We start from the raw sequence: 20,916 nt of genomic DNA, 5'->3' as shown, positions 1-20,916 counted from the left end.
TTTCCATTCATCTCCTTGCTTAATGCGCACAAGGTTGTACGCACCACGAAGGTCTATCTTGGTGAACCACTTGGCACCTTTAATCCGGGCAAACAAGTCTGACAACAGCGGCAAAGGATACTGAAATTTGACAGTGATCTTATTTAAAAGCCGATAGTCAATACAAGGCCTCAAAGATCCGTCCTTTTTGGCCACAAAAAAGAATCCCGCACCAAGAGGGGAAGAAGAAGGACGGATATGCCCCTTCTCCAGAGACTCCTTGATATATGAACGCATCGCGGTATGTTCAGGTACCGACAGATTAAACAGTCTTCCCTTAGGAAACTTACTGCCTGGAATCAAATCTATTGCACAGTCACATTCCCTATGAGGAGGTAATGCACTTGACCTAGACTCGCTGAAGACATCCTGATAATCAGACAAATACGCCGGAACTTCCGAAGGCGTAGAAGTAGCAATAGACACGGGCAGGGAATCTCCATGAATTCCATGACAGCCCCAACTTGACACTGACATTGCCTTCCAGTCCAAGACTGGATTATGGGTCTGTAACCATGGCAAACCTAAAACAACCAAATCATGCATCTTATGCAGAACAAGAAAACGTATCACCTCCCGATGTTCAGGAGTCATGCACATGGTAACCTGTGTCCAAAACTGCGGTTTATTTTCTGCCAATGGCGTAGCATCAATACCCCTAAGAGGGATAGGATTTTCTAATGGCTCAAGAACAAAACCGCAGCGCTTGGCAAATGACAGATCCATAAGACTCAGGGCAGCACCTGAATCCACAAACGCCATGACAGGATACGATGACAGTGAGCAAATCAAAGTTACAGATAGAATAAACTTAGGTTGCAAATTACCAATGGCGACAGGACTAACAACCTTAGTAAGACGCTTAGAGCATGCTGAGATAACATGTGTAGAATCACCACAGTAGTAACACAAGCCATTCTGGCGTCTATGAATTTTCCGCTCATTTCTAGTCAGGATTCTATCACATTGCATTAAATCAGGTGCCTGTTCAGATAACATCATGAGGGAATTTGCGGTTTTGAGCTCCCGCAACCGCCGGTCAATTTGAATTGCCAGGGCCATGGAATCATTCAGACCTGTGGGAATGGGAAAACCCACCATCACATTCTTAATGGCTTCAGAAAGGCCATTTCTAAAATTTGCAGCCAATGCACACTCGTTCCACTGGGTCAGCACGGACCATTTCCGAAATTTTTGGCAATACACTTCAGCCTCGTCCTGGCCCTGAGACATAGCCAGCAAGGCTTTTTCTGCCTGAATCTCAAGATTGGGTTCCTCATAAAGCAAACCGAGCGCCAGAAAAAACGCATCAATATCAGCCAATGCCGGATCTCCTGGCGCCAGCGAGAAAGACCAATCCTGAGGGTCGCCCCGTAAAAAAGAAATAACAATTTTCACTTGCTGAGCGGAGTCTCCAGAGGAACAGGGTCTCAGGGACAAAAACAATTTACAATTATTCCTGAAATTTCTAAACTTAAATCGGTCTCCGGAAAACAGTTCAGGAATCGGTATCTTAGGTTCTGACATAGGATTTCTGGTAACATAATCTTGTATGCCCTGCACACGAGCAGCAAGCTGGTCCACACTTGTAATCAAGGTCTGGACATTCATGTCTGCAGCAATCACAAGCCACTCAGAGGTAAAGGGGAAAAGAAAAAAAAAATGAGAGAGAGAAAAAAAAACTCAGAACTTTCTTTCTTATAATCCCGCTTCTGCAATGCATTTAACATTTAATACTGGCCTGGCAAACTGTTATGACCCCAATGGCGAGGGTCTCAGAGATATCAGCCACTCTGCGAAGTACAAAAATCCAGCTCATAGGGCAGTGGTAACTAGGTTGACCATATATCTACTCCTAACGCCAACACTAGAAGTAGCCGGGGAACATGCCTACGTTGGTCGCTAGATGTCTCGCGCCAGCCGGAGAGCTAACTACCCCTAGAAGAGGAAAACAAAGACCTCTCTTGCCTCCAGAGAAAGGACCCCAAAAGTAGGATACAAGCCCCCCACAAATAATAACGGTGAGGTAAGAGGAAATGACAAACACAGAGATGAACTAGGTTTAGCAAAGAGAGGCCCACTTACTAATAGCAGAATGTAGTAAGATAACTTATATGGTCAACAAAAACCCTATCAAAAATCCACGCTGGAGATTCAAGAACCCCCGAACCGTCTAACGGCCCGGGGGGAGAACACCAGCCACCCTAGAGCTTCCAGCAAGGTCAGGATACCGATAATATACAAGCTGGACAAAAATGCAAACAAAAACAAATAGCAAAAAGCAAGAAAGCAGACTTAGCTTAATCAAGCAGGAACCAGGATCAGTAGACAAGAGCACTACAGATTAGCTCTGATATCAACGTTGCCAGGCATTGAACTGAAGGTCCAGGGAGCTTATATAGCAACACCCCTGACCTAACGACCCAGGTGAGCATACAAGGGATGAATGACATACCCAGAGTCAAATCACTAGTAGCCACTAGAGGGAGCCAAAAGGTAAATTCACAACAGGATCCCCTGCTTCCCAGAAGGGGGTGATCCATCTCAAAGCATCTCCTGCTAGGTAGAACATTAGGAATCCCACCTTGGCCCTATTGGAGGGAAAATCGGAAGCATTCCACTCAATGTGCATCAAGCACCGCTCCATGATCCCCATAGTACCTTGGAGGAGCTTTTCATAAGTCGCAAGTTGAGTAAATATCTCATCTGAGACTATGATTCGAGCTGGTGCAGAGATAGTCAGAATTTCAGATCGGGTAAAAAAAAATTTCGGTTGCTCATACTGGCAAGAAAAAAGTTCATCTGGCTCCATGAAGCGAAGGCCCATGGGACCATGGCCTGAGCAAAATGCTTGAACCCTGACTGGGCGGCGCGAGCGAGGATTATGGCCCCACTATGCCACAAACCTGACTACCCTGGAAGGGGCATGACTAAGCAGCTACCTTGGTGTTCACTGGAGCCTCTAGTGGTGAGGTAAAACTTGTGCGGCAGGTAGCTGCCAGGTACCACTCCAGGGCAGTGTCTGGCTGTAGCAGCTGATCCCACTGAGGGATGAAACACTAGTGACAGGTGCGAGCAAGTACGGACGAGCATGACTGGTACCCTAATGGGCACGGATGGCACTGTGGCAGGTAGGCGGGCACGGCTGGCACTCTGGCAGGCAGGAGGGCAGGCAGGAGGGCATGGCTGGCACTCTGGCAGGCAGGCGGGCATGGAACACACTGGAGGAATCGTGATGGTAACGGGTAGGGCAGGAGCACAGGTGGGTACAAGTAGGGAACAGATAGGAGCCAGTTCAGACTGGAGGGACAGGAACTCTTAGGAACCAGTTCAGACTGGAGGGACAGGAACTACTTCAGGAGACATGAGAACACAGGCAGGTATGAATGGGATAAGGGAACGAGTAATAAGTTAATAACCAGTTCAGACTGGAAAGACAAAGAGCCACGGAGTGTGGGGCAAGAGCAGAGCCACAGGATGCGAAGAGTAGAGCGGAGTAGAGCTTCAGGTTGCGGCGAGCAGAGCAGAACAAGCAGAGCCACAGGTTGCGGCAAGCAGAACAGAGCAGAGGGAGTGGACACAAGGATAAGCACAGTTGAGTGGGAAAGGCAGCAGACAAGGATATAAACAGGTACAGGTATAGACAAGAGTTCAGACAGGGATAGACACAGGAACAAGTACAGGACAAGGATTCAGGCCTGGGTATACAGCCCCCAGGGTGGTAGAAACAAGACACAAAAACACAAATACGGCGCCTGGGTATGCAACCACCAGGGTGGCAGAGACAAGACAGGACCTGGCAACTCAGCAGCTAGACACTAACCGAGAAAGTTCATTGCTCAGGCATCTCCCAGTGGGTGGAGATGCCTTAAGTACCTGATGCCCCCTAGCAATAGGCTGGGGACATATTAGGAGAGTGCACACAGTCTCTATAAGAATCTGGAAGTGCCGGGACCGCTGCCCTAAACATACAGCCAGGAAGTATGCAGCAAGCAAGGGCATGAGATCCAGAGCAAGGAGCCGGCAGAAGACAGAACTCATAACAGTATGGGGAGTTGGGAGGATGTGTAAAGAGGCAGTATGTTGAGTGAGAGGGTAAATAAATGAGGACACTGTATGGGGACACAGTGTGAGAGGATAGTGTGAAGAGGGGTCCTAGTATGTAGAGGAGAAGTAAGTGTGAAGGGCATGTCCCATAAGAGCAACAGTGTGGGGGTCATATTTTGTGCATGGATTATAGTGGGAGGCAATTATTTATTCAGGGGCTCAGCGGAGGGCATATATTTTTATTCCGGAGCATTATAATAACACTGCTATCTTTAAGGGCATTGTGTATGGATGTTCTACAAAAGACCGGAGAAAATGGAAGTCTGTAGAGACAAGCTGTGGATGAAAATCATCATCATGGAGTCTGGACAAGATGAAGAAGAAAAGAAAGGCGACTACAACCTCATATCTGAAGAACAATTGAATGAAATACTAGAAACAACACCTATACTATATGGCCGGTTTCACATTAGTGTTTCTTTGTGCAGTGTAGGCAACATGTTGCCTTCGGCGGGCACGTCAAAATGCCGCATGCGGACGCATCCACATACAAAGCATGTCCCTGCATAGGCAATGTCAAATATAGGTATGCAAGACGTATGCGGATCTTAAGGAAAGACGTACGCAGGCCTACGCTGTGTACAGAAACGCTAATGTGAAACCGGCCTATCTGAGTCCCAAAGAAGGTCCAAAATTTTCCTTATCCACAGGGTGTATAAGACACCTAATATTGTTATAATATTGTTTAAAATTGGGGCTCGGACTGAAGACTCATGTCTGAATGTCCGATATGCGGTATAAATGGGGCCCATCTGATGCATATGCTATTGGAATGTGTTGATATAGGCCACTACTGGGTGGGGGGGTGACCTCCCTGATTAAACGAGTATTCAGGATACACATACAACTTGATCCTAGGGTGTGCATACTGGGCCTTCTGGGGGTGGGGGTAGATTTAAAATCCCCTGTGACTACCGCCATTCTGAGAATACTTTTTCTTTCTGGCCAGGAAACTGCTAACATTGCACTGGTTAAACCGTAATCCCCCAACATTGGAATAATCGAAAGCTAAAATTAATAATACCATATGCCTGGAGATAGGTACTTACATGAAAAGAAACTCAATAAAAAAGTTTATAAATATATGGGAACGGTGGCTGGTCACTCCGGTGGTAACATCTGTGGACCTACTCAGAATAACTGTACTAGACCAGATGGCTATTTTGGCTTTTTAAATATTGTATGTTGAGGACATTATTTTCTGTTCGCAAACATGTTGTTAGTTAACATACAACCAATCCTAGTTTTGGTATAATCCCTGTATGTATGTAACGTGTCACCAGTCTTTGGGAAAATCTTTATTTGGACAAAATTGATAACTTTGTTTGGCATGGACTACCTTGGCGGATATAGGACTATATAAACTTTAAGGGTTACACTTGTTTATTAAGCTTATTGTGCTTATGCTATAATGTATAAGGTATGTAATGTTTATAAAATCAAATAATCAATAAAAATGATCTGATTTAAAACATTGATGAACAACGGTTCGTGTTTTTGCATAAAAAACCCACCATTTGAATGAAGCGTTAAACGAGCAGAGGATTTACCAAAATTTGCAAGTGTGAATGAGGCCTATGGGGAAATATTAGAAATATTAGAAAGCTGCAGAACATTTTCTTTATGATTTAATGATTACGATTTAAAAGGTCTGGCTTTATTCTTTCATGCTTTTGATATCAGATGTCTCAATTGCCGCACTGTACAATGTAAAATCTCTTTTCCCTGGTAGTGTTAACATGTACACAAGTGATTCCATGCACCCTGTTGTGATTTTGCTTTTTGCTCCCTCTAGTGGTTACTAGTTTTTTGACTCTGGTTTTTCTGTCATTCCTTTTATCCGCACCTGAGGTCGTTAGTTAAGGGCGTAGCTATATAAGCTCCCTGGACCTTCAGTTCTGTGCCTGGCAACGTAGTTATCAGAGCTAGTCTGCTGTGCTCTTGTCTACTGATCCTGGTTCCAGAAAATATCAGCTAAGTCTGCTTTTTGCTTTTGCTATTTGTTTTGGTTTTTGCATTTTTGTCCAGCTTGTTCCTAATCTGCATCCTGACCTTTGCTGGAAGCTCTAGGGGGCTGGTGTTCTCCCCCCGGACCGTTAGACGGTTCGGGGGTTCTTGAATTTCCAGTGTGGATTTTAATAGGGTTTTCGTTGACCATATAAGTTCCCTTTCCTTATTCTGCTATTAGTTAGCGGGCCTCTCTGTGCTAAATCTGATTCATTTCTGTGTTTGTCATTTCCTCTTACCTCACCGTTATTATTTGTGGGGGGCTTCTATCCAGCTTTGGGGTCCATTTCTCTGGAGGCAAGAAAGGTCTTTGTTTTCCTCTACTAGGGGTAGCTAGATTCTCCGGCTGGAGCGTGTCATCTAGAATCATCGTAGGAATGATCCCCGGCTACTTCTAGTGTTGGCGTGAGGAGTAGTTATATGGTCAACCCAGTTACCACTGCCCTATGAGCTGGTTTTTTGTATTCCTCAGACTTCCACATTCCTCTGAGACCCTCGCCATTGGGGTCATAACAGTTTGCCAGGCCAGTATTAAATGTTTAGTGCATTGCAAAAGAGGGATTATAAGAAAGAAGATTCTGAGTTTTTTTTTTTTTTTTCTTTCTTCTTCCCCTTTACCTCAGAGTGGCTATGCTTGCTGCAGACATGAATGTCCAGACCTTGATTACAAGTGTGGACCAGCTGGCTACTCGTGTGCAGGGCATACAAGACTATGTTATCAGAAATCCTAGGTCTGAACCTAAAATACCGATTCCTGAACTGTTTTCCGGAGACAGATTTAAGTTTAGGAATTTCGTGAATAATTGTAAATTGTTTTTGTCCCTGAGACCCTGTTCATCTGGAGACTCTGCTCAGCAAGTAAAAATTGTTATTTCGTTCTTACGGGGCGACCCTCAGGATTGGGCTTTTTCGCTGGCGCCAGGAGATCCGGCATTGGCTGATATTGATGCGTTTTTTCTGGCGCTCGGTTTGCTTTATGAGGAACCCAATCTTGAGATTCAGGCAGAAAAGGCCTTGCTGGCTATGTCTCAGGGGCAGGACGAGGCTGAAGTGTATTGCCAAAAATTTCGGAAGTGGTCCGTGCTGACACATTGGAACGAGTGTGCACTGGCCGCTAATTTCAGAAATGGCCTTTCTGAAGCCATTAAAAATGTTATGGTGGGATTTCCCATTCCCACAGGTCTGAATGATACTATGGCACTGGCTATTCAAATTGACCGGCGGTTGCGGGAGCGCAAAACCGCAAATTCCCTCATGGTGTTGTCTGAACAGACACCTAACTCGGTGCAATGTGATAGAAAAACCGCAAATTCCCTCATGGTGTTGTCTGAACAGACACCTGATTTAATGCAATGTGATAGAATCCTGACTAGAAATGAGCGGAAAATTCATAGACGCCGGAATGGCTTGTGCTACTACTGTGGTGATTCTACACATGTTATCTCAGCATGCTCTAAACGTATAGCTAAGGTTGTTAGTCCTGTCACCGTTGGTAATTTGCAACCTAAATTTATTCTGTCTGTAACTCTGATTTGCTCACTGTCATCTTATCCTGTCATGGCGTTTGTAGATTCAGGTGCTGCCCTGAGTCTTATGGATCTCTCATTTGCTAAGCGCTGTGGCTTTACTCTTGAACCATTGGAAAATCCTATTCCTCTTAGGGGTATTGATGCTACGCCATTGGCAGCAAATAAACCGCAGTATTGGACACAGGTTACCATGTGCATGACTCCTGAACACCGCGAGGTGATGCGTTTCCTGGTTTTGCATAAAATGCATGATTTGGTTGTTTTGGGGCTGCCATGGTTACAGACCCATAATCCAGTCCTGGACTGGAAGGCTATGTCAGTCTCAAGTTGGGGCTGTCGTGGTATTCATGGGGATTCCCTGCCTGTGTCTATTGCTTCTTCTACGCCTTCGGAAGTTCCGGAGTATTTGTCTGATTATCAGGATGTCTTCAGTGAGTCTGAGTCCAGTGCACTGCCTCCTCATAGGGACTGTGACTGTGCTATAGATTTGATACCAGGCAGCAAATTTCCTAAGGGAAGACTGTTTAATCTGTCGGTACCTGAGCATACCGCTATGCGTTCATATATCAAGGAGTCTCTGGAGAAAGGACATATTCGTCCGTCTTCTTCCCCTCTTGGTGCGGGATTCTTTTTTGTGGCAAAAAAGGACGGATCTTTGAGACCCTGTATTGATTATCGGCTTTTAAATAAGATCACTGTCAAATTTCAGTATCCTTTACCGCTGTTGTCTGACTTGTTTGCCCGGATTAAAGGTGCCAAGTGGTTCACCAAGATAGACCTTCGTGGTGCGTACAACCTTGTGCGCATTAAACAAGGTGATGAATGGAAAACCGCATTCAATACGCCCGAAGGTCATTTTGAGTACTTGGTGATGCCTTTTGGGCTCTCCAATGCGCCTTCAGTTTTTCAGTCCTTTATGCATGACATATTCCGGAAGTATCTGGATAAATTTTTGATTGTTTATCTGGATGATATTTTGGTTTTTTCTGATAATTGGGATTCGCATGTGGAGCAGGTCAGGTTGGTCTTTAAAATTTTGCGTGAAAATTCTTTGTTTGTCAAGGGCTCTAAATGTCTCTTTGGTGTACAGAAGGTTCCCTTTTTGGGGTTCATTTTTTCCCCTTCTGCTGTGGAGATGGACCCAGTCAAGGTCCGAGCTATTCTTGATTGGACTCAGCCCTCGTCGGTTAAGAGTCTTCAGAAGTTCTTGGGCTTCGCTAACTTCTACCGTCGTTTTATCGCTAATTTTTCTAGCATTGTGAAACCTTTGACGGATATGACCAAGAAGGGCTCCGATGTAGCTAACTGGGCTCCTGCTGCCGTGGAGGCTTTCCAGGAGTTGAAACGCCGGTTTACTTCGGCGCCTGTTTTGTGCCAGCCTGATGTCTCGCTTCCCTTTCAGGTTGAGGTGGATGCTTCAGAGATTGGAGCAGGGGCCGTTTTGTCGCAGAGAGGCCCTGGTTGCTCTGTTATGAAACCTTGTGCCTTTTTCTCTAGGAAGTTTTCGCCTGCTGAGCGAAATTATGATGTGGGCAATCGGGAGTTGTTGGCCATGAAATGGGCATTTGAGGAGTGGCGTCATTGGCTCGAGGGTGCTAAGCATCGTGTTGTGGTCCTGACTGATCACAAAAATCTGATGTATCTCGAGTCTGCTAAACGCCTTAATCCGAGACAGGCCTGCTGGTCATTGTTTTTCTCCCGCTTTGATTTTGTTGTCTCGTATTTACCAGGTTCAAAGAATGTGAAGGCCGATGCTCTTTCTAGGAGCTTTGTGCCTGATGCTCCTGGAGTCGCTGACCCTGTTGGTATTCTTAAAGATGGAGTTATCTTGTCAGCTATTTCTCCGGATCTGCGACGTGTGTTGCAGAGATTTCAGGCTGATAGGCCTGAGTCTTGTCCATCTGACAGACTGTTTGTCCCGGATAAGTGGACCAGCAGAGTCATTTCCGAGGTTCATTCCTCGGTGTTGGCAGGTCACCCGGGAATTTTTGGCACCAGAGATCTGGTGGCCAGGTCCTTTTGGTGGCCTTCCTTGTCAAGGGATGTGCGGTCATTTGTGCAGTCCTGTGGGATTTGTGCTCGAGCTAAGCCTTGCTGTTCTCGTGCCAGCGGTTTGCTCTTGCCCTTGCCTGTCCCGAAGAGACCTTGGACACATATCTCCATGGATTTCATTTCTGATCTTCCGCTATCTCAGGGCATGTCCATTATCTGGGTGATATGTGATCGCTTCTCCAAGATGGTCCATTTGGTTCCTTTGCCTAAGCTGCCTTCCTCTTCCGATCTGGTTCCTGTGTTTTTCCAGAACGTGGTTCGTTTGCACGGCATCCCTGAGAATATTGTGTCAGACAGAGGATCCCAGTTCGTTTCCAGGTTCTGGCGATCCTTTTGTGGTAGGATGGGCATTGATTTGTCGTTTTCGTCTGCTTTCCATCCTCAGACTAATGGACAGACGGAGCGAACCAATCAGACTTTGGAGGCTTATTTGAGGTGTTTTGTCTCTGCTGATCAGGACGATTGGGTGACATTCTTACCGTTGGCTGAGTTTGCCCTTAATAATCGGGCTAGTTCCGCCACCTTGGTTTCGCCTTTTTTCTGCAACTCTGGTTTCCATCCTCGCTTTTCTTCGGGTCATGTGGAACCTTCTGACTGTCCTGGGGTGGATTCTGTGGTGGATAGGTTGCAGCGGATCTGGAATCATGTGGTGGACAACTTGAAATTGTCACAGGAGAAGGCTCAGCGCTTTGCCAACCGCCGCCGCGGTGTAGGTCCCCGACTACGCGTTGGGGATTTGGTATGGCTTTCTTCCCGCTTTGTTCCTATGAAGGTCTCCTCTCCCAAATTTAAACCTCGTTTTATTGGGCCTTACAAGATATTGGAAATCCTTAATCCTGTATCTTTTCGTCTGGATCTTCCTGTGTCATTTGCTATTCACAATGTATTTCATAGGTCCTTGTTGCGGCGGTACATTGTGCCTGTAGTTCCTTCTGCTGAGCCTCCTGCTCCGGTGTTGGTTGAGGGCGAGTTGGAGTACGTGGTGGAGAAGATCTTGGATTCTCGCCTCTCCAGGCGGAGGCTTCAGTACTTGGTCAAGTGGAAGGGCTATGGTCAGGAGGATAATTCCTGGGTGGTCGCCTCTGATGTTCATGCGGCCGATTTAGTTCGTGCCTTTCATGCCGCTCATCCCGATCGCCCTGGTGGTCGTGGTGAGGGTTCGGTGACCCCTCACTAAGGGGGGGGTACTGTTGTGATTTTGCTTTTTGCTCCCTCTAGTGGTTACTAGTTTTTTGACTCTGGTTTTTCTGTCATTCCTTTTATCCGCACCTGAGGTCGTTAGTTAAGGGCGTAGCTATATAAGCTCCCTGGACCTTCAGTTCTGTGCCTGGCAACGTAGTTATCAGAGCTAGTCTGCTGTGCTCTTGTCTACTGATCCTGGTTCCAGAAAATATCAGCTAAGTCTGCTTTTTGCTTTTGCTATTTTTTTTGGTTTTTGCATTTTTGTCCAGCTTGTTCCTAATCTGCATCCTGACCTTTGCTGGAAGCTCTAGGGGGCTGGTGTTCTCCCCCCGGACCGTTAGACGGTTCGGGGGTTCTTGAATTTCCAGTGTGGATTTTAATAGGGTTTTCGTTGACCATATAAGTTCCCTTTCCTTATTCTGCTATTAGTTAGCGGGCCTCTCTGTGCTAAATCTGATTCATTTCTGTGTTTGTCATTTCCTCTTACCTCACCGTTATTATTTGTGGGGGGCTTCTATCCAGCTTTGGGGTCCATTTCTCTGGAGGCAAGAAAGGTCTTTGTTTTCCTCTACTAGGGGTAGCTAGATTCTCCGGCTGGAGCGTGTCATCTAGAATCATCGTAGGAATGATCCCCGGCTACTTCTAGTGTTGGCGTGAGGAGTAGTTATATGGTCAACCCAGTTACCACTGCCCTATGAGCTGGTTTTTTGTATTCCTCAGACTTCCACATTCCTCTGAGACCCTCGCCATTGGGGTCATAACAGCACCCCCTTGACAAGCTAATGTTACCAGTGATTGCATGTGATATCACACAGTGACTCACTGCAATTACACAGTGTAATACATGTGGATCTGTGTTGTTGAGTTAGAGCTTTAAATTGTAATATTGATGTTATAAGGCAACTTTGGCCGCAACACATATCACATTGCCCAAAGCGCGCTATGTTGCTGCTACAATGCACCAGAAGGGAAGTGAATGTCATTGCATTGTAATTAACTTTTGAAAACCCAATAGATTGTACTGTGACCCAATTCGCTTGCAATACGCAGCAGTTTAGCGCAATACTTAGGTGTTGTAGTTTGTCATGGACGAAGTCTTCTTGTATACCCAGCTGTTATGATCCTTAGTGGTTGAGGATCACAAATTACTCCAGCTAAGTAACAAACATAGGACAAGCTCTAGGGAGGTGGCAAGCTGAACTGAAAACATAATGAACACTGATAATCAAAAAATGATCAAACAAAAACTTAGCTTGTCTTGGAGAGACTGGGAGCAAGGTAGACACACGGAATCTGAAGAGCACTGAATACATTGATAGCAGGCAAGGAACTGAGTATCCAGGTGGGCTAAATAGAAAACCAACCAAGGATAACGAACCAGCTGATGAAGCCAACCTGCAGAAGGACAACACTACACAGTACCGCTTGTGACCACTAGAGGGAGCCCAGAAATAGAGTTCACAACAGTACCCCCCCCTTGAGGAGGGGTCACCGAACCCTCATCAAGACCCCCAGGGCGATCAGGACGAGCTGCGTGGAAGGCGCGAACCAAATCGGCCGCATGAACATCAGAGGCGACAACCCAGGAATTATCCTCCTGACCATAGCCCTTCCACTTAACCAGATACTGAAGTCTCCGTCTAGAGATACGAGAATCCAAAATCTTCACCACGTACTCCAATTCGCCCTCAACCAGCACCGGAGCAGGAGGCTCAACAGAAGGAACCACAGGTACCACATACCTCCGCAACAAAGACCTATGGAACACATTATGGACGGCAAACGATGCCGGGAGATCCAAACGAAAAGACACCGGCTTAAGGATTTCCAAGATCTTATAAGGACCGATGAAGCGAGGCTTAAACTTAGGAGACGAGACCTTCATAGGAACATACCGAGAAGACAGCCACACCAAATCCCCAACACGAAGTCGGGGACCCACACCGCGGCGGCGGTTGGCAAAGCGCTGAGCCCTCTCCTGTGACAATTTCAGATTGTCCACCACATGGCTCCAAATCTGCTGCAACCTATCCACCACAGAATCCACCCCAGGACAGTCAGAAGACTCAACCTGACCTGAGGAAAAACGAGGATGGAAACCAGAATTGCAGAAAAAAGGCGAAACCAAGGTAGCAGAACTGGCCCGATTATTAAGGGCAAACTCGGCCAATGGCAAAAAAGTCACCCAATCATCCTGATCAGCAGAAACAAAACATCTCAAATAAGTCTCCAACATCTGATTAGTTCGCTCGGTTTGGCCATTAGTCTGAGGATGGAAGGCCGACGAAAAAGACAAATCAATGCCCATCTTAGCACAAAAAGTTTGCCAAAACCTGGACACAAACTGGGATCCTCTATCAGACACAATATTTTCAGGAATGCCGTGCAAGCGAACCACATTCTGAAAAAATAGAGGAACCAAATCGGAGGAGGAAGGCAGCTTAGGCAAGGGCACCAAATGGACCATCTTGGAAAAACGATCACACACCACCCAGATGACAGACATTCTCTGAGATACTGGCAGATCCGAAATAAAATCCATGGAGATGTGCGTCCAAGGCCTTTTAGGGACAGGCAAAGGCAAAAGCAACCCGCTGGCACGAGAACAGCAAGGCTTAGCCCGAGCACAAATCCCACAAGACTGCACAAAGGAACGCACATCCCGCGACAAGGAAGGCCACCAGAAGGACCTAGCCACCAAATATCTGGTACCAAAAATCCCAGAATGACCCGCCAACACCGAAGAATGAACCTCGGAAATAACTCTGCTGGTCCATCTATCCGGGACAAACAGTCTCTCTGGTGGACAATGGTCAGGTCTATCCGCCTGAAATTTCTGCAGCACTCGTCGCAAATCTGGAGAAATGGCAGACAAAATCACTCCCTCTCTAAGAATACCAGCCGGCTCAGAAACTCCCGGAGAGTCAGGCACAAAGCTCCTATAAAGTGCATCAGCTTTCACGTTCTTCGAACCAGGCAGGTATGAGACCACGAAGTTGAAACGGGAGAAAAACAACGACCAACGAGCCTGTCTAGGATTAAGGCGCTTGGCCGACTCGAGGTAAATCAGATTTTTGTGATCAGCCAGGACCACCACACGATGTCTAGCTCCCTCGAGCCAATGACGCCACTCCTCAAATGCCCACTTCATAGCCAACAACTCCCGATTACCAACATCATAATTTCGCTCGGCAGGCGAAAACTTTCTTGAAAAGAAAGCACACGGCTTCATCACAGAGCCCTCAGAACTTCTCTGTGACAAAACAGCCCCTGCTCCAATCTCGGAAGCATCAACCTCGACCTGAAAGGGAAGAGAGACATCTGGCTGACATAAGACTGGAGCTGAAGAAAACCGGTGCTTAAGCTCCCGAAAGACCTCCACGGCCGCAGGAGACCAATTAGTCACATCAGAGCCCTTCCTGGTCAAATCCGTCAAAGGTTTAACCACGCTAGAAAAATTAGCGATGAAATGACGGTAAAAATTAGCAAAACCCAAGAACTTCTGAAGACTCTTAACAGACGTGGGCTGAGTCCAGTCATGAATAGCCTGGACCTTGACTGGGTCCATCTCCACAGCAGAAGGAGAAAAAATAAAACCCAAAAAGGAGACCTTCTGTACTCCGAAGAGGAATTTTGAGCCCTTCACAAATAAAGCATTGGCACGCAGGACTTGAAACACCATCCTGACCTGCTTCACATGGGACTCCCAATCATCAGAAAAGACCAAAATGTCATCCAGATAAACAATCATAAATTTATCCAGATATTCACGGAAAATGTCATGCATGAAGGACTGAAACACAGAAGGAGCATTAGAGAGTCCAAAAGGCATCACCAAGTACTTAAAATGGCCTTCGGGCGTATTAAATGCTCATCTCCCTGCTTAATGCGCACAAGATTATACGCACCACGGAGATCTATCTTGGTGAACCAACTGGCACCCTTAATCCGAGCAAACAAATCAGATAATAGTGACAAAGGATACTGAAAATTTGACTGTAATTTTATTCAGAAGGCGATAATCTATACACGGTCTCAAAGAACCGTCCTTCTTGGCCACAAAAAATAATCCTGCACCAAGAGGGGAAGAGGATGGGCGAATATGTCCCTTCTCCAAAGACTCCTTTATATAACTCCGCATCGCGGCATGCTCTGGTATAGACAAATTAAAAAGTCGTCCCTTAGGGAATTTACTACCAGGAATTAAATTTATAGCTAAGTCACAATCCCTATGAGGGGGCAGGGCACTGGACCTGGGCTCATCAAATACATCCTGGTAGTCAGACAAAAACTCAGGGACCTCAGAAGGAGTGGAAGAAGCAATAGACACCAATGGAGTATCGCCATGAATTCCCTGACAACCCCAACTAGACACAGACATAGCTTTCCAATCTAAAACTGGATTATGAGCCTGCAACCATGGCCGACCCAAAACGACAACATCATGTAAATTATGCAGAACAAGAAAGCGAATCACCTCCTGATGAACGGGAGTCATGCACATGGTCATTTGCGTCCAATACTGAGGTTTATTCTCAGCCAATGGCATAGCATCAATTCCCCTCAGAGGAATAGGAAATTCCAAAGGCTCCAGGACAAAACCACAGCGCCTGGCAAATGACAAATCCATCAGATTCAGGGCAGCACCCGAATCCACAAAGGCCATAACCAAGTAGGACGACAAAGAACAAATCAAAGTAACAGACAAAATAAACTTAGGCTGTATAGTACCAATGGTGACAGGTTTAGCGACCTTTTTTAAGCGTTTAGAGCAAGCTGAGATAACATGAGCAGAATCACCACAGTGAAAGCACAACCCATTTTGACGTCTATGACTTTGTCGCTCAATTCTGGTCAGAGTTCGATCACATTGCATAGACTCAGGTCTCTGTTCAGAAAATACCGCCAAAGGATGAGCAGATCTGCGCTCCCGCAAACGCCGATCAACCTGAATGGCTAAAGCCATAGAATCACTCAGACTTGTAGGGGTGGGGAACCCCACCATAACATCCTTAATGGCTTCAGAAAGACCTTCTCTGAAATTTGCAGCCAGGGCACACTCATTCCATTGAGTAAGCACTGACCATTTCCGAAATTTTTGACAATACACCTCTGCTTCATCCTGCCCTTGAGAAAGGGCCAGCAATGCTTTTTCTGCCTGATTCTCAAGATTAGGCTCCTCATAAAGCAGTCCAAGAGCCAGAAAAAACGCATCCACATTAAGCAATGCAGGATCTCCTGGCGCCAGAGAGAAGGCCCAATCCTGAGGGTCGCCTCGTAACAAGGAGATAACAATCTTTACTTGCCGAGCGGAATCACCAGAGGAACGAGGTCTCAGAGATAGAAATAACTTACAATTATTCTTAAAATTCTGAAACCTAGATCTATCTCCAGAAAACAACTCAGGAATGGGTATCTTTGGTTCTGACATAGGGCTATGAATAACAAAATCCTGAATACTTTGCACCCGTGCAGCAAGATGATCCACACTAGAAGTCAGAGTCTGAACATCCATGTCTGCAGCTGAGCTCAAAACCACCCAGAGTTCAAGGGGATGAAAGAAGCTAGACAGACTGCAGCAAAGGAAAAGCGGGAGGAGGAAAAAAAAAAAATGTATTCAGGTCTTCTTTTTATCCCACTTCTGCGATGCATTAAACACTTTTTGGCCTGCTATACTGTTATGATCCTTAGTGGTTGAGGATCACAAATTACTCCAGCTAATTAACAAACATAGGACAAGCTCTAGGGAGGTGGCAAGCTGGACTGAAAACATAATGAACACTGATAATCAAAAAATGATCAAACAAAAACTTAGCTTGTCTTGGAGAGACTGGGAGCAAGGTAGACACACGGAATCTGAAGAGCACTGAATACATTGATAGCAGGCAAGGAACTGAGTATCCAGGTGGGCTAAATAGAAAACCAACCAAGGATAACGAACCAGCTGATGAAGCCAACCTGCAGAAGGACAACACTACACAGTACCGCTTGTGACCACTAGAGGGAGCCCAGAAATAGAGTTCACAACACCCAGCCCAGGAACGGAGCTTCAGCATGGTGACAACCCTATAGGACTCACATAACTGGCATTGAACTAAGTGGTCCTGTCCTGTGGCTGTTGATGAAAATACCACATTCTATATTCTGGCCTTGGTCTTTGCACAATGGCTTTGACTGCTCTCAATAAGGAAAACTCAGACTTGAACCAATTGCCTTGAAAGTTTTTGTTGTCTAATTATTGCTTTAAAACAGTATATTTATTTTTTATAGATTACCAAACATTCAGGTGACGACATCACCACAGCGCCTTCATTTTGCCCCTTGGATTTCCATAATTGATTCTTTGTTCACACGTGAGAATATAGGTGACACGTGGTTGCAGGAGATTGTGCACAGTGGATATATGGCTGCATATAGAGTCGCTGCAGCTCTGCGCTACAAGGTCTAAGACACCCTAGGTGCTATGCTGGACTGTGATGCTCATTAGTTGTAGAGGAGATTTACTATCTAATATGGCAAGCAATGCCTTTTTTCTCTTTACAAAAACCTACAAATGCTTCCATATGAAATCAGAGACATGTAGAATTGCAGTAGGGTTCCATGCTATCACTTGGAGGTGTAATACACTCTTAAGAATGAGACATAAAGTAATTAAGAAAAACAAAAAATAAATATGTTAATCAATTGTCGGCCAATTTTATTGCATTGAATATAAATTTATCTATAAATTCTGATGTTCTCTTTTCTCCTCAGTTATGGAATATATCCTTATGGCATATTCAAGAAGTTGGGAATTCCTGGACCCAGTCCACTACCATTTATTGGAACATTTTTGGGTTACAGAAAAGTAAGGAGATTATATTATTGTGGATTATAGAAAAAATGTGTAATAGTACAGAGTGATCTATGTCAGTGTTTATTTCTGTTAATGTTGATAATTCAGCCAATGAAAACCAAAAAGTCATTAACTTTTGCATCAATTACTGCATCAATTCAGCGTGGCATGGAGGCAATCAGCCTGTGGCACTGCTGAGGTGTTATGGAAGCCCAGATTGCTTTAACCCCTTCATGACCCAGCCTATTTTGACCTTAATGACCTTGCCGTTTTTTGCAATTCTGACCAGTGTCCCTTTATAAGGTAATAACTCAGGAACGCTTCAACAGATCCTAGCGGTTCTGAGACTGTTTTTTCGTGACATATTGGGCTTCATGTTAGTGGTAAATTTAGGTCGATAATTTCTGCGTTTATTTGTGAAAAAAACAGAAATTTGGCGAAAATTTTGAAAATTTAGCAATTTTCACATTTTTTATTTTTATTCTGTTAAACCAGAGAGTTATGTGACGCAAAATAGTTAACAAATAACATTTCCCACATGTCTACTTTACATCAGCACAATTTTGGAAACAAAATTTTTTTTTGCTAGGAAGTTATAAGGGTTAAAATTTGACCAGTGATTTCTCATTTTTACAACAAAATTTACAAAACCATTTTTTTAGGGACCACCTCACATTTGAAGTCAGTTTGAGGGTTCTATATGGCTGAAAATACCCAAAAGTGACACGATTCTAGAAACTGCACCCCTCAAGGTGCTCAAAACCACATTCAAGAAGTTTGTTAACCCTTCAGGTGTTTCACAGCAGCAGAAGCAACATGGAAGGAAAAAATTAACATTTAACTTTTTAGTCACAAAAATGATCATTTAGCAACAATTTTTTTTATTTTCCCAAGGGTAAAAGGAGAAACTGGACCACGAACTTTGTTGTCCAATTTGTCCTGAGTACGCTGATACCTCATATGTGGTGGTAAACCACTGTTTGGGCGCACGGCAGGGCTCGGAAGAGAAGGAGCGCCATTTGACTTTTTGAATGAAAAATTGGCTCCAATCTTTAGCGGACACCATGTCGCGTTTGGAGAGCCCCCGTGTGCCTAAACATTAGAGCTCCCCCACAAGTGACCCCATTTTGGAAACTAGACCCCCCAAGGAACTTATCTAGAAGCATAGTGAGCACTTTAAACCCCCAGGTGCTTCACAAATTGATCCGTAATAATGAAAAAGTACTTTTTTTTCACACAAAATTTCTTTTAGCCTCAATTTTTTCATTTTCACATGGGCAACAGGATAAAATGGATCCTAAAATTTGTTGGGCAATTTCTCCTGAGTACGCTGATACCTCATATGTGGGGGTAAACCACTGTTTGGATGCACGGCAAGGCTCGGAAGGGAAGGCGCGCCATTTGACTTTTTGAATGGAAAATTAGCTCCAATCGTTAGCCTACACCATGTCGCGTTTGGAGAGCCCCTGTGTGCCTAAACATTGGAGCTCCCCTACAAGTGACCCCATTTTGGAAACTACACCCCCCAAGGAACTTATCTAGATGCATAGTGAGCACTTTAAACCACCAGGTGCTTCACAGAAGTTTATAACGCAGAGCCGTGAAAATAAAAAATGACTTTTCTTTCCTCAAAAATGATTTTTAGCCCGGAATTTTTTATTTTCCCAAGGGTAACAGGAGAAATTGGACCCCAAATATTGTTGTCCAGTTTGTCCTGAGTACGATGATACCCCATATGTAGGGGTAAACCACTGTTTGGGCGCACGGCAGCACGCCATTTGACTTTTTGAATGGAAAATTAGCTCCAATCATTAGCGGACACCATGTTGAGTTTGGAGAGCCCCTGTGTGCCTAAACATTGGAGCTCCCCCACAAGTGACCCCATTTTGGAAACTAGACCTCCCAAGGAACTAATCTAGATGTATGGTCAGCACTTTGAACCCCCAAGTGCTTCACAGAAGTTTATAACGCAGAGCCATGAAAATAAAAAATAATTTTTCTTTTCTCAAACATGATTTTTTAGCCCACAATTTTTAATTTTCCCAAGGGTAACAGGAGAAATTGGACCACAAAAGTTGTTGTCCAGTTTCTCCTGAGTATGCTGATACCCCATTTGTGGGGGTAAACCACTGTTTGGGCACACCTAGGGGTTCGGAAGGGAAGTAGTGACGTTTTGAAATGCAGACTTTGATGGAATGCTCTGCGGGCGTTACGTTGCATTTGCAGAGCCCCTGAAGTGCCTAAACAGTAGAAACTCCCCACAAGTGACCCCATTTTGGAAACTAGACCCCTAAGGAACTTATCTACATGTGTGGTGAGCACCTTGAACCCCCAAGTGCTTCACAGAAGTTTATAACGCTTAGCCGAGAAAATAATAAATGTGTTTTCTTTCCTCAAAAATATTTTTTTAGCCCAGAATTGTTTAATTTTCCCAAGGGTAACAGGAGAAATTTGACCCCAAGAGTTGTTGTCCAGTTTCTCCTGAGTACGCTGATATCCCATATGTGGGGGTAAACCACTGTTTGGGCTCATGCCGTGGCTCGGAAGGGAAGTAGTGACGTTTTGGAATGCAGACTTTGATGGAATGGTCTGCGGGTATCATGTTACGTTTGCAGAGCCCCTGATGTGCCTAAACAGTAGAAACCCCCCACAAGTGACTCCATTTTGGAAACTAGACCCCCCAAGGAACTTATCTAGATATGTGGTGAGCACTTTGAACCCCCAAGTGTTTCACAGAAGATTACAACGCAGAGCCATGAAAATAAAAAAATCATTTTTCTTTCCTCAAAAATGATGTTTTAGCAAGCAATTTTTTATTTTCACAAGGGTAACAGGAGAAATTGGACCCCAATAGTTGTTGCCCAGTTTGTCCTGAGTACACTGATACCCCATATGTGGGGGTAAACCACTGTTTGGGCACAAGTCGGGGCTCGGAAGGGAAGTAGTGACGTTTTGAAATGCAGACTTTGATGGAGTGGTCTGCGGGCGACACATTCCATTTGCAGAGCCCCTGATGTGCCTAAACAGTAGAAACCCCCCACAAGTGACCCCATTTTGGAAACTAGACCCCCCAAGGAACGTGTCTAGATATGTGGTGAGCACTTTGAACCCCCAAGTACTTCATAGAAGTTTACAACACAGAGCCGTGAAAATAAAAAATAATTT

At 45.0% G+C, this 20,916-nt stretch overlaps 1 protein-coding gene across 1 annotated transcript in view; it reads left to right on the top strand.

The window, feature by feature from the left end:
- Positions 1 to 20,916, top strand: part of LOC143807835 (cytochrome P450 3A9-like) — a 118,679-nt gene that overhangs the window by 19,777 nt on the left and 77,986 nt on the right. The window contains exon 2 of the mRNA XM_077289798.1: positions 17,670 to 17,763. Coding sequence (XP_077145913.1) covers positions 17,670 to 17,763 — 94 coding nt within the window. The remainder of the gene's footprint in view (positions 1 to 17,669; positions 17,764 to 20,916) is intronic.

Source organism: Ranitomeya variabilis, chromosome 2 (genome assembly GCF_051348905.1).
Source record: "Ranitomeya variabilis isolate aRanVar5 chromosome 2, aRanVar5.hap1, whole genome shotgun sequence".
In the NCBI taxonomy this organism is placed as follows: Eukaryota; Metazoa; Chordata; class Amphibia; order Anura; family Dendrobatidae; genus Ranitomeya; species Ranitomeya variabilis.
Note: the sequence above shows the minus strand (reverse complement) of the source record. Positions and strands in the feature narration are given on the sequence as shown.